General features: G+C 48.2%; 1 protein-coding gene across 2 annotated transcripts in view; it reads right to left on the bottom strand.

Annotated features, from left to right (window-relative positions):
* The window catches only part of EZR (ezrin), a 49367-nt gene extending 38301 nt beyond the window's left edge, over positions 1 to 11066 (bottom strand). The window contains exons 1-2 of one of the 2 annotated variants that reach the window (XM_082634199.1): positions 10912 to 11066; positions 9864 to 9950 (exon numbers count right to left, since the gene is read on the bottom strand). In XM_082634199.1, the coding sequence (XP_082490325.1) occupies positions 9864 to 9875 (12 nt within the window). In that variant the 5' untranslated portion in view covers positions 9876 to 9950; positions 10912 to 11066. The other variant, XM_082634200.1, reaches the window with a different exon arrangement.
* Positions 11067 to 12633: the final 1567 nt, after the last annotated feature.

The following is a 12633-nucleotide window of genomic DNA, read 5'->3' as shown; positions in this document are numbered from 1 at the left end:
AAGCATACACATATATAAAACCACCACGCCACTATCATAGCCAACATAATTAAAAACTATTCCTTAATATTTAAAGTTTAGTCAATATTCAACTGTTCCCCATTGCCTCAAAACTCTCTTTTTACAGTTGATTTGTTCAAATCATATAATGCCCTTTGGAGCTTTGTCATCCCATTATATTTCCAAACTGCCCTGTTTGGCCAGTTTCTTAATAAACATCAAGTTTTCCCCACCTTATCTCCCCATCTAAGTCCCACTTAAGTGTCTCACCCAAATAGCAATGTATTATGTAAGCAGATACTTGAACGCCCAAGAAACAACATCCATAATTACGTAACCAAGGCAATGAAACATCTCAACAAGGATACTAGGCTAACATACATATTACATTTTCATAAATAAAAAGGTGGTTCCAATTTAAAATGTATCCTAAGCTTTTACCAAGTGATCTGTGATTCAATTTTCTCTTTAAAAATGTAAGGAATAGGGCTTCCCTGGTGGCGCAGTGGTTGAGAGTCCACCTGCCGATGCAGGGGACACGGGTTCGTGCCCCGGTCCGGGAAGATCCCACATGCCGCGGAGCGGCTGGGCCCGTGAGCCATGGCCTCTGAGCCTGCGCGTCCGGAGCCTGTGCTCCGCAACGGGAGAGGCCACAACAGTGAGAGACCCGCGTACCGCCAAAAAAAAAAAAAGGTAAGGAATAAGACTGGATATCCTTCTAAGACATATTTTATTTAAAAAAACCTATAGATGCAATAATGGTACAATAGGCAAAATATTATTCAAAAAGTATAAATTTCACCAAACCACATGCTTGAGAAATGATGGAAGAATCCAAGCAGGTATGGCAAACGACGACATACTTATCACCAAACCCAGGTGAAAACAGGTCCTTGGAAAAATATCACCTTGGCGCGTAGTGCCATGTCGAGTGATTCACCAAAAAACAAGCAAAAATACGTCACCCTCGGCCCATTCCTAAGTCACTCTGCCCCATGGTTTTAACTCTTCACGCAACAAGAGTCAGTGAAAAGAACAAAACTACCTGTACCTCTTGGCAAAGCCGGGATGAGGACTGACCTCAGCGCCCACCACTCCCTGACAGCAGGTATTTGTCTTCTCCACTGCAGTGTGGGCGTCTTGAAAGCAGGTATTGCTCCCCTTTCGTGCACCAATGTATCCCCAGGACCTAAAAAACCTGGCACACAGTAGGTACTCTACTTGTTGAATGAACAAATGAATTTTATGGAGGGATGTGGTGGTCTTCACTGTGGGAGCAGGAGAAGGGGGAGGCCCAATCTATTGCATTATTAGTCTAAGTCAGAAAAAAAAATGCCCATCATGAGGTATGAGAGCTTTTAATCGGATGAGAATTCAGTAGTTACGAGTGGAGTGGCCACCTCTACTCTGTCCTCTGGGCCAGGCAGGCCCTCGGATCCTGCTTCCCAGATGAGGAAGCAGGGCTCAAGGAGGCTGGGATGCCCGCCCGAGGCCACCCACTCAGAGGCAGGCCTGTTCACCTGCTCGCTCATCCTCCTTCCCTCTATTTATCTGCCAATACAGCAAACATTTAAAGTTTGTTCTAGAAGCAGATAATGATGCTTCTTCTTCCCCCAAACCACTTGGCGTCTCACTTTGTGGCCAGGAAAGATAGAAAGCAAAGAAACAAGTATCTATCACCGTTATGGGTAGAAATAAGTTGAAGTAAATAAAGCAGCAAGGGGTGCACAGTGAGGGGCTCTACTTTAGATAAAATGGTCTCAATCGGGGATCAAATTATAAAACTATCTACACTCAAACATTCAGACACAGACAATAGTTAATTTTAAACGATCAGTGATTAAAAACGCAACTCATTCATCTAACATTCTCTTTCCAACTCAAATATCAGGTACAAATTGCTTTCTTTTAGCATACGCCAGAAATCTGTCATTGTACAATGGCTTAGCAAATGTGACACAAGACACTACCGCCTTCTCTACAGAAACAAGGCCCGCGGAACAGCAGCCTCGTTTAAAACATGACCTCAGCCCCAGCCGTGCCTACTCCTTGTTGACAGCAGTCACAGCACACGTCCAGGCTCAGGCCTGTGACGCACTGCACACTGACCAACAAAACAGGTTCTTTGTACTTCGGCAAAAAATACTTTAAAAGTGGAACCAATGGGGCGGATCCGCTTCCAAATATTATTAGCTTAGTCATTAAATATATACAAGGTTGTAACAGAGGCTTAACAACAATTATTTTTATCCTAAAGCAGGGGTTGGCAAATCTTTCCGGTAATGACCCAGACAGTAAGTATTTTAGGGTCTGGGGGCCGTATCTGGCACCTGCTGCATGTTCTTGTTCGTGTTCTTGTTGCTTTGAAAAATCCCTTTAAATTGTAAAAAACCAACCCTAGCTAGGCAGCCCACGCAGAAACAGTCCACAGCCAGATGTGGCCTTTACCTACCCCATCCTGAAGTAAAAACAATTATTTACAATATCTGATATGACAATCTTTTTGGTATTGACAGTTTCAAACTGATCATCTCTCAGGCAAAAACAGAAAAGAAAATTAGGTTGTGGAAAGTGACTTCAAATTTAACAGAACGGAAAGCAAAGTCTCACACTGTTTATTACAGTTTCATCCTTTCTTTTATCAATAAAAGTCAGATCAAGGTCAGAAAATTTTCATTTTGCTTTTAAGGTTTGTTTTCTCGGGTATATTAGGTTAAAAAGATAATTATTATGTTAATGCACTTTTCCATTTCCTTTGAAACAGCATTACTGTTTATCTATAGGTGTTTAAAAGGGCTTGGAGAATGCAATGTGAATCATAATCCAAGGAAAACAGAACTGACCACTGCTGCTGCCTGAACTCACCAGTGCCCAAAGGCAGAAGGGTAACTCCTATGCACTCCTCAACACCCACCTGAAGAATCTCACCCAGCTGGGAGGCATTCCCTGGGTCTCTAGGGTACACAATATTCTGTATCTCTATTACCACACTTACTATACTGCACTGCAATTCTTTGTTTACATATCTGACTCCCCTATTAGACTGAGAATCCCTTCAAGGCAAAAACCTATTTATTTTTATAGACCTGGCACCTAGCACATATAATAGGGCTTCAATAAATGAGGAAGGAACCCACGTGACCTACAAGGGAATACTGACAGCTAGAAGACACAGAAGACATAGAGGATGAGAAGGAGATAAGTGTTCCTTTTTACTAAATAACTCAAATGTTTCACGTTGCTGTTTCCCTTGGAAGATCTATTGACAAACTTTACCTGGTTTATAGCAACTCGGGAACTAAAGCCCTTAGCTTTAGCTACAGGTTGCACTGAAACGTTTGTAAATGTTTCAGGGGAAAAGAGCAAACAGGAAGTGAAGCTTACAGCCTCTGAAGATAAATTGTTTGGATTTCATAGGTATAAGCTCCATCTCAGTTTATCTCACACTCTTTTCACTTAAAAACTTTTGTTTTTACTTCCATTTTACCAATGACGAAATTGAGGTTCACAGAAACTAAATGGCTTGCCGAAGTACAGGTAAATAATAAATTAATTATGAAACTCTTCTTTTTACAGCTCTTTACATTTTTACCTGGAAAAATTATGTATATTAATTATATATTAAGTATTTCACTTTATAGTCAGAAGTCTCTAACTCACATCACAGCACAATGTTTATTTTTCTTTCTTTCTTAAAAAACACTATTTACAGAAGTCTGGAATAAGATCTTTATTCTTTACATCAAAAGCCACAGATACTAAGCATGTTAGAAGGAAAATAATGCAACCTTCTGGTCTCTTCAGTAAGTATTCCATATTTAATTAATAGTGGCAGACACACAGTTAGTGTTTAAATTATATAAATATATATATTTTAACATATTTATTGGAGTATAATTGCTTTACAGTGTTGTGTAGTGTTTAAATTAAAAACTGATTGGAGTAGTGGAAGAATCCCAAGTGTAGTTACTACTGAAATTAAATAAATTAGAGGATAATTCAAAATGCATTCACTGATTTTGAAAAAAGACTGAATTCTACTGCTTCAGATTAGAGTTGAGATGTCTAAATACTGTAAGAAGGAGGCATACTGAATCATCCAAAGAATCTCCAAATTGTCAGATTCACAAAAGTTTAAGTTTAAAAAAAATTAAAGAATAACGATAATTCACTAAGAATAGTGATGTTGCTTTCCTTTCCCAAACTTCAAGTACGAATAAAATTACTCAAAATGTCGTTAGAAATCACAGTATTATTTAGGATGGTAACTAAAAGGAGAGGCCGGCGTGGAAGGATAAGAGAAGAAAGAAAAGACAACAAAGGAATGGGGTCTCTTTGTTCCCTGCCATTTAATAGGAAATGTTGGCCTCTTTTTCCCCTTTAAAAACAAAGAGAGCCAAAAATTGAAAGCTCGCTGGTCACTGCCAAATTAAGCTCTGCAACTGGACACCCTGCAGACAGAAGTTCAAATCAGAGAGATCCTCTCGTGCATCGTAACTGGTCCTGTCTTTCTGGAGCCTGAGCCCCATCTCTTTTTTCCCACCTCGGCCGCGTTCCAAATACCAATGAGGGCACCCGTGGCGCTAGGAGCTGGGACCGCGCACCCGCCTTCTGGAGAGCGGGACATCGCGAGTGCCGTTGCCTGAACGGAGGCTCCGGAACCGGGCTGGGCTTCGCTGCCCACGCACGACCACCAGCACCAACCCCACCGAGAGAGAGGAATGTATAAAAACTGTCCTTTTCCTATGAAATCATCAGTGCCCGAACTCTGGGGTGCATCAGAACCGTCTGGGGACCTAAAGCACAGACATCCAGTCCTCCCAGCCCTAGAGATGGGGATTCAGCGGTCCTGTGAGGGACCAGGAAGCTTCACGTCTCCAGATAATCGCGTAACCCGCATGTGGGAACCCTGTACTAAATTAATGCTAACTCTGAACTACGTGTGTCTATAGTGTGTACATACACTCAGGAGGAACATAAGAAAGCTGCTGGATCACTTTTAGTCTATGTGGATTTAAAAATACTATCGTTTAATAAGTCTGGTATTCGTATATATTCTGGCAGGGGGCAGCGGTTACAATAATGAAAGCAGGTGAGGACTTCTTTCATCAATCACAGTCACAAATTGACTAACAACATGTACAAACCAAACCCTCAACCTCCCCTCCCACACCCGCTCCTTTTCCAGGTTCCTTATCTCAGTGAATGGCACCACCATCCAAACACTTATGCAAGCCAGACACCAGAAGGCAGTCTCCACAACGCGCTCTGCCCTGCACGTCCGATCTATCACCGAGTCCTACCAAGTTCACCTCCCAGACACATGTGCTTCTCTCCACCCGCAGCCCCGCCCCGGTCCAGGCTGCCACCACCTCCCACAGCCCAGCACCTCCTGCTGATTCGGGATTCGGGTACGGCAGCTGCAGTGACCTTCCAAAAGGCTGATCTGATCAGGTCACCTCCTTCCAGTCAAAACCCTTCAGCGCTTCCCCGAGTTAAGCCCCCATGTAGCTGTTTCCCGTCTCGCCGCAGGGTATGTCCCGTCTCCCTCCTTCACCTGGAGGACACCCGCCCCTTCACTCTTCACGTAGCTCAGCACAGTCAGGACGTGCGTGCGGGTGCGTCCCTGACCCCCGACGAGCACCCCCCCCACGCACACGCCATCGCACGCATTCAAGTTATTCTACGACTACAGTCTGTTCCTCTCACCAGACTGTAAATCCATGACGACAGGGACTGTTTCTGTGTCTGCTCACCTCGGCAGCCTCAACATCCAGCACCGTAATGCGTGAACGTACAGACACACTCGCTGTGCCTTCCAGTGTGACGACAAATGACTAAGCCCAGCCAGCGCTCCTTACCGCCACATGGGAAAACCTTAGCTGCCTAACTCACCATCTGCGTGCGGTGAAGGAGGGGCACGGGGAAAACGGATCCCGTGTGTGCTCAATGGGGCGGGGGGATGTATTAGGATATTCAGTGAATTCTGACCGTGTTAAAATATTTAGTGGAAGAGGCTACGTATTCTCCAGAGACAAGGTCATCTCAGAAATTATCTTAAGATTTTGGCATAGGGCAGAATTTTGAACACACTTTCAGAGTTTTCCTACTGAAGGGAGAAAACTTAACTTTTACATTAGAAATTTCCATATCGACACTTTAGGAATGAATAGCTAAGGCATCCACGGGTGCCACTTAAAGGCAGTTCAGGCTAAACTTCTCAGAAAACAGCTCTAAGAGAGCGTGTCCTTGAGCACAACACCCTTTTCATCCCCAAGCTTGACTGCAGTGGTTTTCCTTCCTGACGCCCCACGTCTCCTCTCTGTCACAATGAAGAAAGCGAGTATGGGGGAAAGGAAGAAGGAAGGGGAAAGGAGCCCGCTGGTCACCCTCAGCCGAACCGTGGGCAGGAGGGCCGCTTCCTGAGCCAGAGCCCTGGGCACAAAGCCCGTGCCCCTCCCCAGATGACAGGGACACACCAGGCCAAACCGGCCAGCTGGGCAGAGGGTGTGGTGCCTTCTGGACCTCAAACCATCCTCCTTGAAAGTCTACCCATCACACAAGAGTAGAGCCCAGAGCAGCTGGGAAAAGCAATGGATCACAGCCCTGGAGTGCCAGGAGGTGGGGGGGGGGGGGGCGGGCGCCCGCCCCGGGGGATCGAGCAAAACTTCCCAGTCTGCCTGCCCATCCCTGCACCAGTGGCTTTCCTCTCAGCTGTGTCACACTTTACCTAAGCCTCTTTCCTTCCTGGATGGCTCCCAGCGGGTTTTCCGGCTCCCATTCCAGTGTTTGCCTGTGTCTGGGCTTGGGTCCCAGACTGCAAGCTCCCCAAAGACAAGATCTGTTGCAACCGTCTGTGCGATACCCTGTGCCTGGTGCCGGGGCGACAGATGCTCACTGAACGTGTGGACGTGCAATGTCTTTAACAAGTGGTGATCGCAGAAGCAGTATTAAGAGAAAACGCAGCAAGTAAATATTATTTCATTTATATAAATTGTTTTACAAATAGAGTCATCCACTGACTCTGCTCAGACATACCAATCAACAATACTTTGCCTGACGAATTCAAGAGGTCTGGAGGAGACTCAAACCATGACTATGCAGACGTAGCCATCTTTATGGTTTGCCTTCGATCCTGTTGTTAAAAATCATCATGGGAAGCCACGTAACAAAAACCTTAATCTGGGCTTGAATAATAGGAATCAATAACCATTTGTTCAAAGGACACATCTGTAGAGCTTGTTATTGGATGCTTCAGCTTTAACATCTATGAGGGAGCAAAAAACAACAGTAACAAAAACTAGATACTCTATAACAGCCTTAGGAGTGCCTATCAGCCAGTAAGCTCGCTCTTAGTTATCTCTGGAGTGGTCCTCATAGGATTCACATGGAGTGGCCCTCATAGGATTCACATGGAGAAAGACTTAAGTGTAATCATTTTACGAGGCAAAATCTCCAAGACCCTCCCCCACCAAAAAGGAGGCAGGTAGAAATTTCCTATGAAAAACAGCTGTGGCTCACATAAAAGGGGACCTCACAATACCACCTGGAAATAACTGAAAATATTATACAAAATATAGTCTTTCAAAATCTGACTCCGGTTATTGGGACCCTAACATACAAAGATGTTACAAGTTAAGGATGGCTACCATCCCTCCTTAACAGGTCAACAACTATCTGCACTTTGTCGGAAGAACATTTTCCAAGTTTCTGATCCATCATAAAGGAACTTCAAAGCCAAATGAAATGAAAACACACCTGCCCTAAGAAAGAAAAAGAGAGCCTTAAAAAGGAAGAGCATTCTGACACACAGCACAACATGGATGAATCTTGAGGATGTCACGCTAAGTGAAATGAGCCAGCCACAGGAGGACAAATACTGTGCAGTCTCACTTATATGAGGCAGCTAGAGGAGTCAAACTCACAGAGACAAAGTAGAGGGGCGGCTGCCAGGGGCTGGAGGGAGGGGGAAATGGGAAGTTAGTGTTTAATGTGTACAGAGTTTCTGTTTGGAAAGATGAAAAGGTTCTGGAGATGGATGGTGGTGATGGGTGCACAAAATGTGAATGTACTTAATGCCACTGAACCGTAACTTAAAAATAATTAAGATGGTAAACTGTATGTTAATGTAAATTTTACTACCAAAAAAAAAAGACAGAGAATAAAAGAAATTACAGATCCTTATGAGAAAGTCAAATAGTGACAGGAAACAGGTTTACTGACTTTTTTTCTGAGTGATATTTTAAAAGCTGAACTCTGAATCTTTTCTTTTAATGAAGTAAAGAAAACTACACCAGGAAGGGTAATCTCCTGATCACTGCTCTGTGTAACACAGCACAGGACTGTCCCTGAGTAAGATGTTGTGCTTGGGTCTGTTTTATATCACAGGAGTTGTAAACCCTGAACGTCACATGCCAATTGCAAATTGTAAATGAAAAGAAGAATTCTGTGTAGGAAAAAAATTTTCTGCATCACAAATGAATCATCTCGATGATGTAACCTAGGCAAAAGCTCTATTGGCTTCTGAATCTTTTAGCATATTAACATAGTAATTTATTTAACCTAACAGTAAAGTAAAACTTTATTAATAAAGAACTCCTTTTAGAGAATCTAAAATTTAACAGTAGAAAAAACACATAACTGTTTTTTTGACTGACTACAGAACCAACTCGTTTGAAAAACAAGAAATAAATCCCACATGTATCTTTTATTGCAATTTTTCATGAATCCAGATATTCTCTCCACCGTGATTCAAAACTCCAAAATCGGGCTTCCCTGGTGGCGCAGTGGTTGGGAGTCCGCCTGCCGATGCAGGGGACACGGGTCCGTGCCCCGGTCCGGGAAGATCCCACGTGCCGCGGAGCGGCTGGGCCCGTGAGCCATGGCCGCTGAGCCTGCGCTCCGCAGTGGGAGAGGCCACAAGAGTGAGAGACCCGCGTACCGCAAAAAAAAAAAAAAAAAAACAAAACTCCAAAATCTTCTCCCCCATATCTAGCCACCAGTTCACCTGTGTTAAAGCTGGTAGAACAGGTACAACTTCCTAAGAAACGCTGGTCACAAAGAACCTGCCTCGTTCCCGCAACGTAAACGAAAGCCTTATATAAAAGCCCAGCCTGGCCACAGTCTCCCCGAGATGGCAACATAGTCAGATGCAGGGGCAGAGATGAGGGCACAGCAGCGCTCCAGTCAGCTGACGTTTACGATGTGCCCGGGCAGGGCAGGGCTAGAGGGCCCAGGGGCCTCCTAATCAAACTCCAGGGCTACCTTCCTTCATCTGCAACTCAAATTCATTACTAAACCTCTTTCACATAGGAATCCTGCTGCCACCAGCACACTCCCGGGTTAACAGAGCACAGCTTCACGGGCCTGTCGTAAAATGGACTGGAGCGAAGCCGGATGCCTGTAAAGCGCCAAAGCAAGAGCTGGGGTGCAGCTGGCTCCAGACCCTCGAAGGGAGTCGGCGTCCTCCGTCGGAAGCCACCTCACTCTCCCTGCGATTTAGACGACTTTTCTTTTTAAGAAACTTCCCAGTTGCGTTAGGATACAGGTTTTAAACAGACCGAAACCGCGTAAAAGGGAATTCTAATTTTTATAAAAGACCCAAACCACTGGGGGCGGGGCGGGGGGCTCGTAAACAAGACTGTAGAGAGAAAAGCATCATAATCTTGTTTTCTCCAGCAGTTCCACAAAGGACCAACTAACAACAAAGACAGGAGACAATTCCCTGCTCCTGTCCTCTCGTCCGTTTAGAAAAGAGCTCTATTCTACAAAAAAAAAAAACTGCCCCAACACCTCGCCCAGGTAACTCCACTTGAAAATAATGCCCGAAGCATCCGACCCCGCCCAGAAACTGAGTTACTTACTGGTTTCGGCATTTTCGGTTCCTGATGGGTCTTTCTCAGTCTCCTGGAAACACACCCTCCAGCAGCAGCTGAAATGGTTTTTCCGACCTAGAGGCAGAGGAAACCCCTTTAGAGCGCCTAGCAGCCCTCCTCCGACTCCCGCCGCCGCCGCCGCCGCCGCCCCGAGACTCGGCGCTCACCCCGCGCTGCTGCTTAAGAACTGACCGGGCGGGCGCCGGGATGAGTCACCGCCCAACCTGCAATTACGGCGGGCCGGGCGGGCGGGACCTGCGCGGAGGGGCTGCGGGAGACCACGGGGCGAGGGGCGGGCAGCCGGCGGGGAGGGGGCCGGGTGGGAGGGGCGGGGAGCCCGGAGCCTTGGCGGCGGGGGAGGGGACCTCGGCGCAGGGCGGGCAGGCAGGCGGGGACTGGCGGGGAAGCCGGCGGCAAAGGGGCACGGGGCCGCTGGGCCTGGGCTGCCGGGAGGAGACCGGGACGGGGGGCCCCCGAGGTATTCCTCGGGGCTTTCGGGAAACCAGCCTGGAGCCCATAAGGCTGCAAGTTTCACTTTGTGAAGCAACCGTTTGCCCCAGGGCTGAAACCGCAACCGTCAAACCTTTGAGAAACACTTTTTTAAAACTGTCCCCGCCCGGGAGCGGCGAGGGCCGCCCGGCCGGGCGAGGAGGGAGGGGGCGCACCCACGCAGCCCGGGCTTCGCTGGCATTTGGGAGAGGGACCCGAGGGGACAGAGCAGAAAGAGGAAGGTGGCGGGGCAACCGGGGCGGCCACGCGGGCAGGTTCAGCTTCACCTGCCGTGTGTTTGGGCCGCAGGGAGAACCGCGTGGTCGGGACCCCCACCGGCCCGAGACCCCGGGAGCCGGCGGCGGAGCGAGCCCGGCTCCCGTCGGGACCACCAGTCCTGGGCTCGCGCGCCGGCGGGCTCGCGCACCGGCCGCCCAGCCGCACCTGTCGTCGAGTTCCGGCCACTGTCCCCTCCGCGGAGCGCGCGGCGCGAACCCCCCGGCCCGGCCCCTCAGCCCGTCGACCCCGGACAGCGCGGCTGGCTCACCCGCGGCTCCCGCACAGGACGGCTGCACTCCCCGCTGTCTGTGCGTCGGTGGAGTGCGCCTGCGGCCCGCGCTCCCGAGAGTCGCCGGCGGGGCGGGGCCCCGGGGCGGCGCCCCTAACCGCCCCGCCCGCTCGCTCGCTTGCCAGCCCGCCTGACCTGCGAGGTGCGGCTCGCGGGCAAGATGGCTGCGGCCGGCCCCCGCGCATGGGGGCGCTCCCTTCCTCCCACGGCCCCGCCCGCCCGGCGCCCCCGAGGGCCGCGGAGACCCGGGGAGGGGGCGCCCTCCGCCTCCCCCCCGCTCCTTCCCCCCCTCACCCCACGCTCGTAGAGACCTCTCCCGCTTCGCTGCCCTTCCCCTTGCCCTTGGAGAAGAACTTCGCCGAGTTCGACTCAGCTCCCGAGGGTAGATGGAAAGTGTGAGATTGTTCCGTAGTGGACAGAGGAAGAGCAAGAAAATGTAAATAAGCCTAGAGGAGCCGGCCGGCGGCCACCGAGGAGGTGCTGGGCCGTTTGGGGTCGGCCTGTCCCGTGGTCGGGACATTTTGTTGTCCTTGCCCCGGGACCGAGACGGGCTTCTGAGAACCTGGGACCTGGCCGCTGTGTCTCCGCGCACGTGGCCGCCTCCGGGCTCGGATTCGGCGGAGAAGGACACAAGCATTAGAAGGCGCTCCATCGCCGAACGCTCTTGGTTAAAGCTCTTTAGATTTTACTAGCACAAAGCGTATTGGAAAAGAAATCTCCATAGGGAGAAATTCTAGGAATTATTTTAAATATATATATATATATTTTTGCAAATGCTTCTCAAGAGGAATTACACACACACACACACACACACACACACACACACACACACGGACTTCGGTGCCCAGTGGGATTTGTTGCGCAGTGATTAAGAGAGCTAGCTCTAGAGCAGTGGTTCTCAAAGCATGCTTCCCAGACTAGCAGTAACAACATCACCTGGTAACTTGCAGAAATGGAAACTCACAGGTACTGCCCCGAAACCTACGGAATCAGAAACTCTAGGGCTGGGGCCCACAGTCGGAAAGGTGAAAGGCTAAGGGTTGAGACCAGAGATTTTCCTGAATTCCCTTCCTGGACTCACCACTAACTCCCTGTCTGAGTTGAGTGAGTTATTTAACTCCTTGGTGAGTTAAGAGCTATTTAACACTTTCACATCTGTAAAGTGGCATAATTATGGCACCTGTTTCCTAGGGTTGTTATGAGGATTTAAGGAGTCGCTACATTTAAGATGCCTAGAACAGCGCCTGGCACATAGTAAGCACTCAACTCTATCCTGTTACTGAGAGCAGCTAGTGACTTTGGGCAAAGCACCAAACTCTAAGGCTCAGTTTCCCTCTCTGTAGAATACGGATACTAGTAGCACCCACGACGTGGGCTTGAAGGGATTAAATAAGACCATGTATGCAAAGTGTTTCGCACCATCCTGGCCTCCCAGTAATGCCCAAACCGTCATTGGGACGGACTGCTTCTGGGGTACTCCTTGTCTCCTGTGACCCCCTCCTAGCTGCAGGTGAGTAGGGAGTATTTCAGAAGTCCAGGTGAGTAGGGAGGGCTTTTTTGAGATTTGGTTCTCTATTTGGGCAAGTCTGTTCCCTCTGGAAAACTGACTTTCTATTGTAAAGTGAAAATGTAAAGGGAACTTCATGAGGAAGGAAACTATGAAAGATATTTAAACTACAGTGATAAAGGTTCAGGTTGGAT

The sequence above is a fragment of the Mesoplodon mirus genome (genome assembly GCF_964341445.2).
Source record: "Mesoplodon mirus genome assembly, chromosome: 10".
Classification (NCBI taxonomy): Eukaryota; Metazoa; Chordata; class Mammalia; order Artiodactyla; family Ziphiidae; genus Mesoplodon; species Mesoplodon mirus.
The sequence above is the reverse complement of the archived record's forward strand: the minus strand, read 5'-3'. Positions and strand labels throughout refer to the sequence as shown.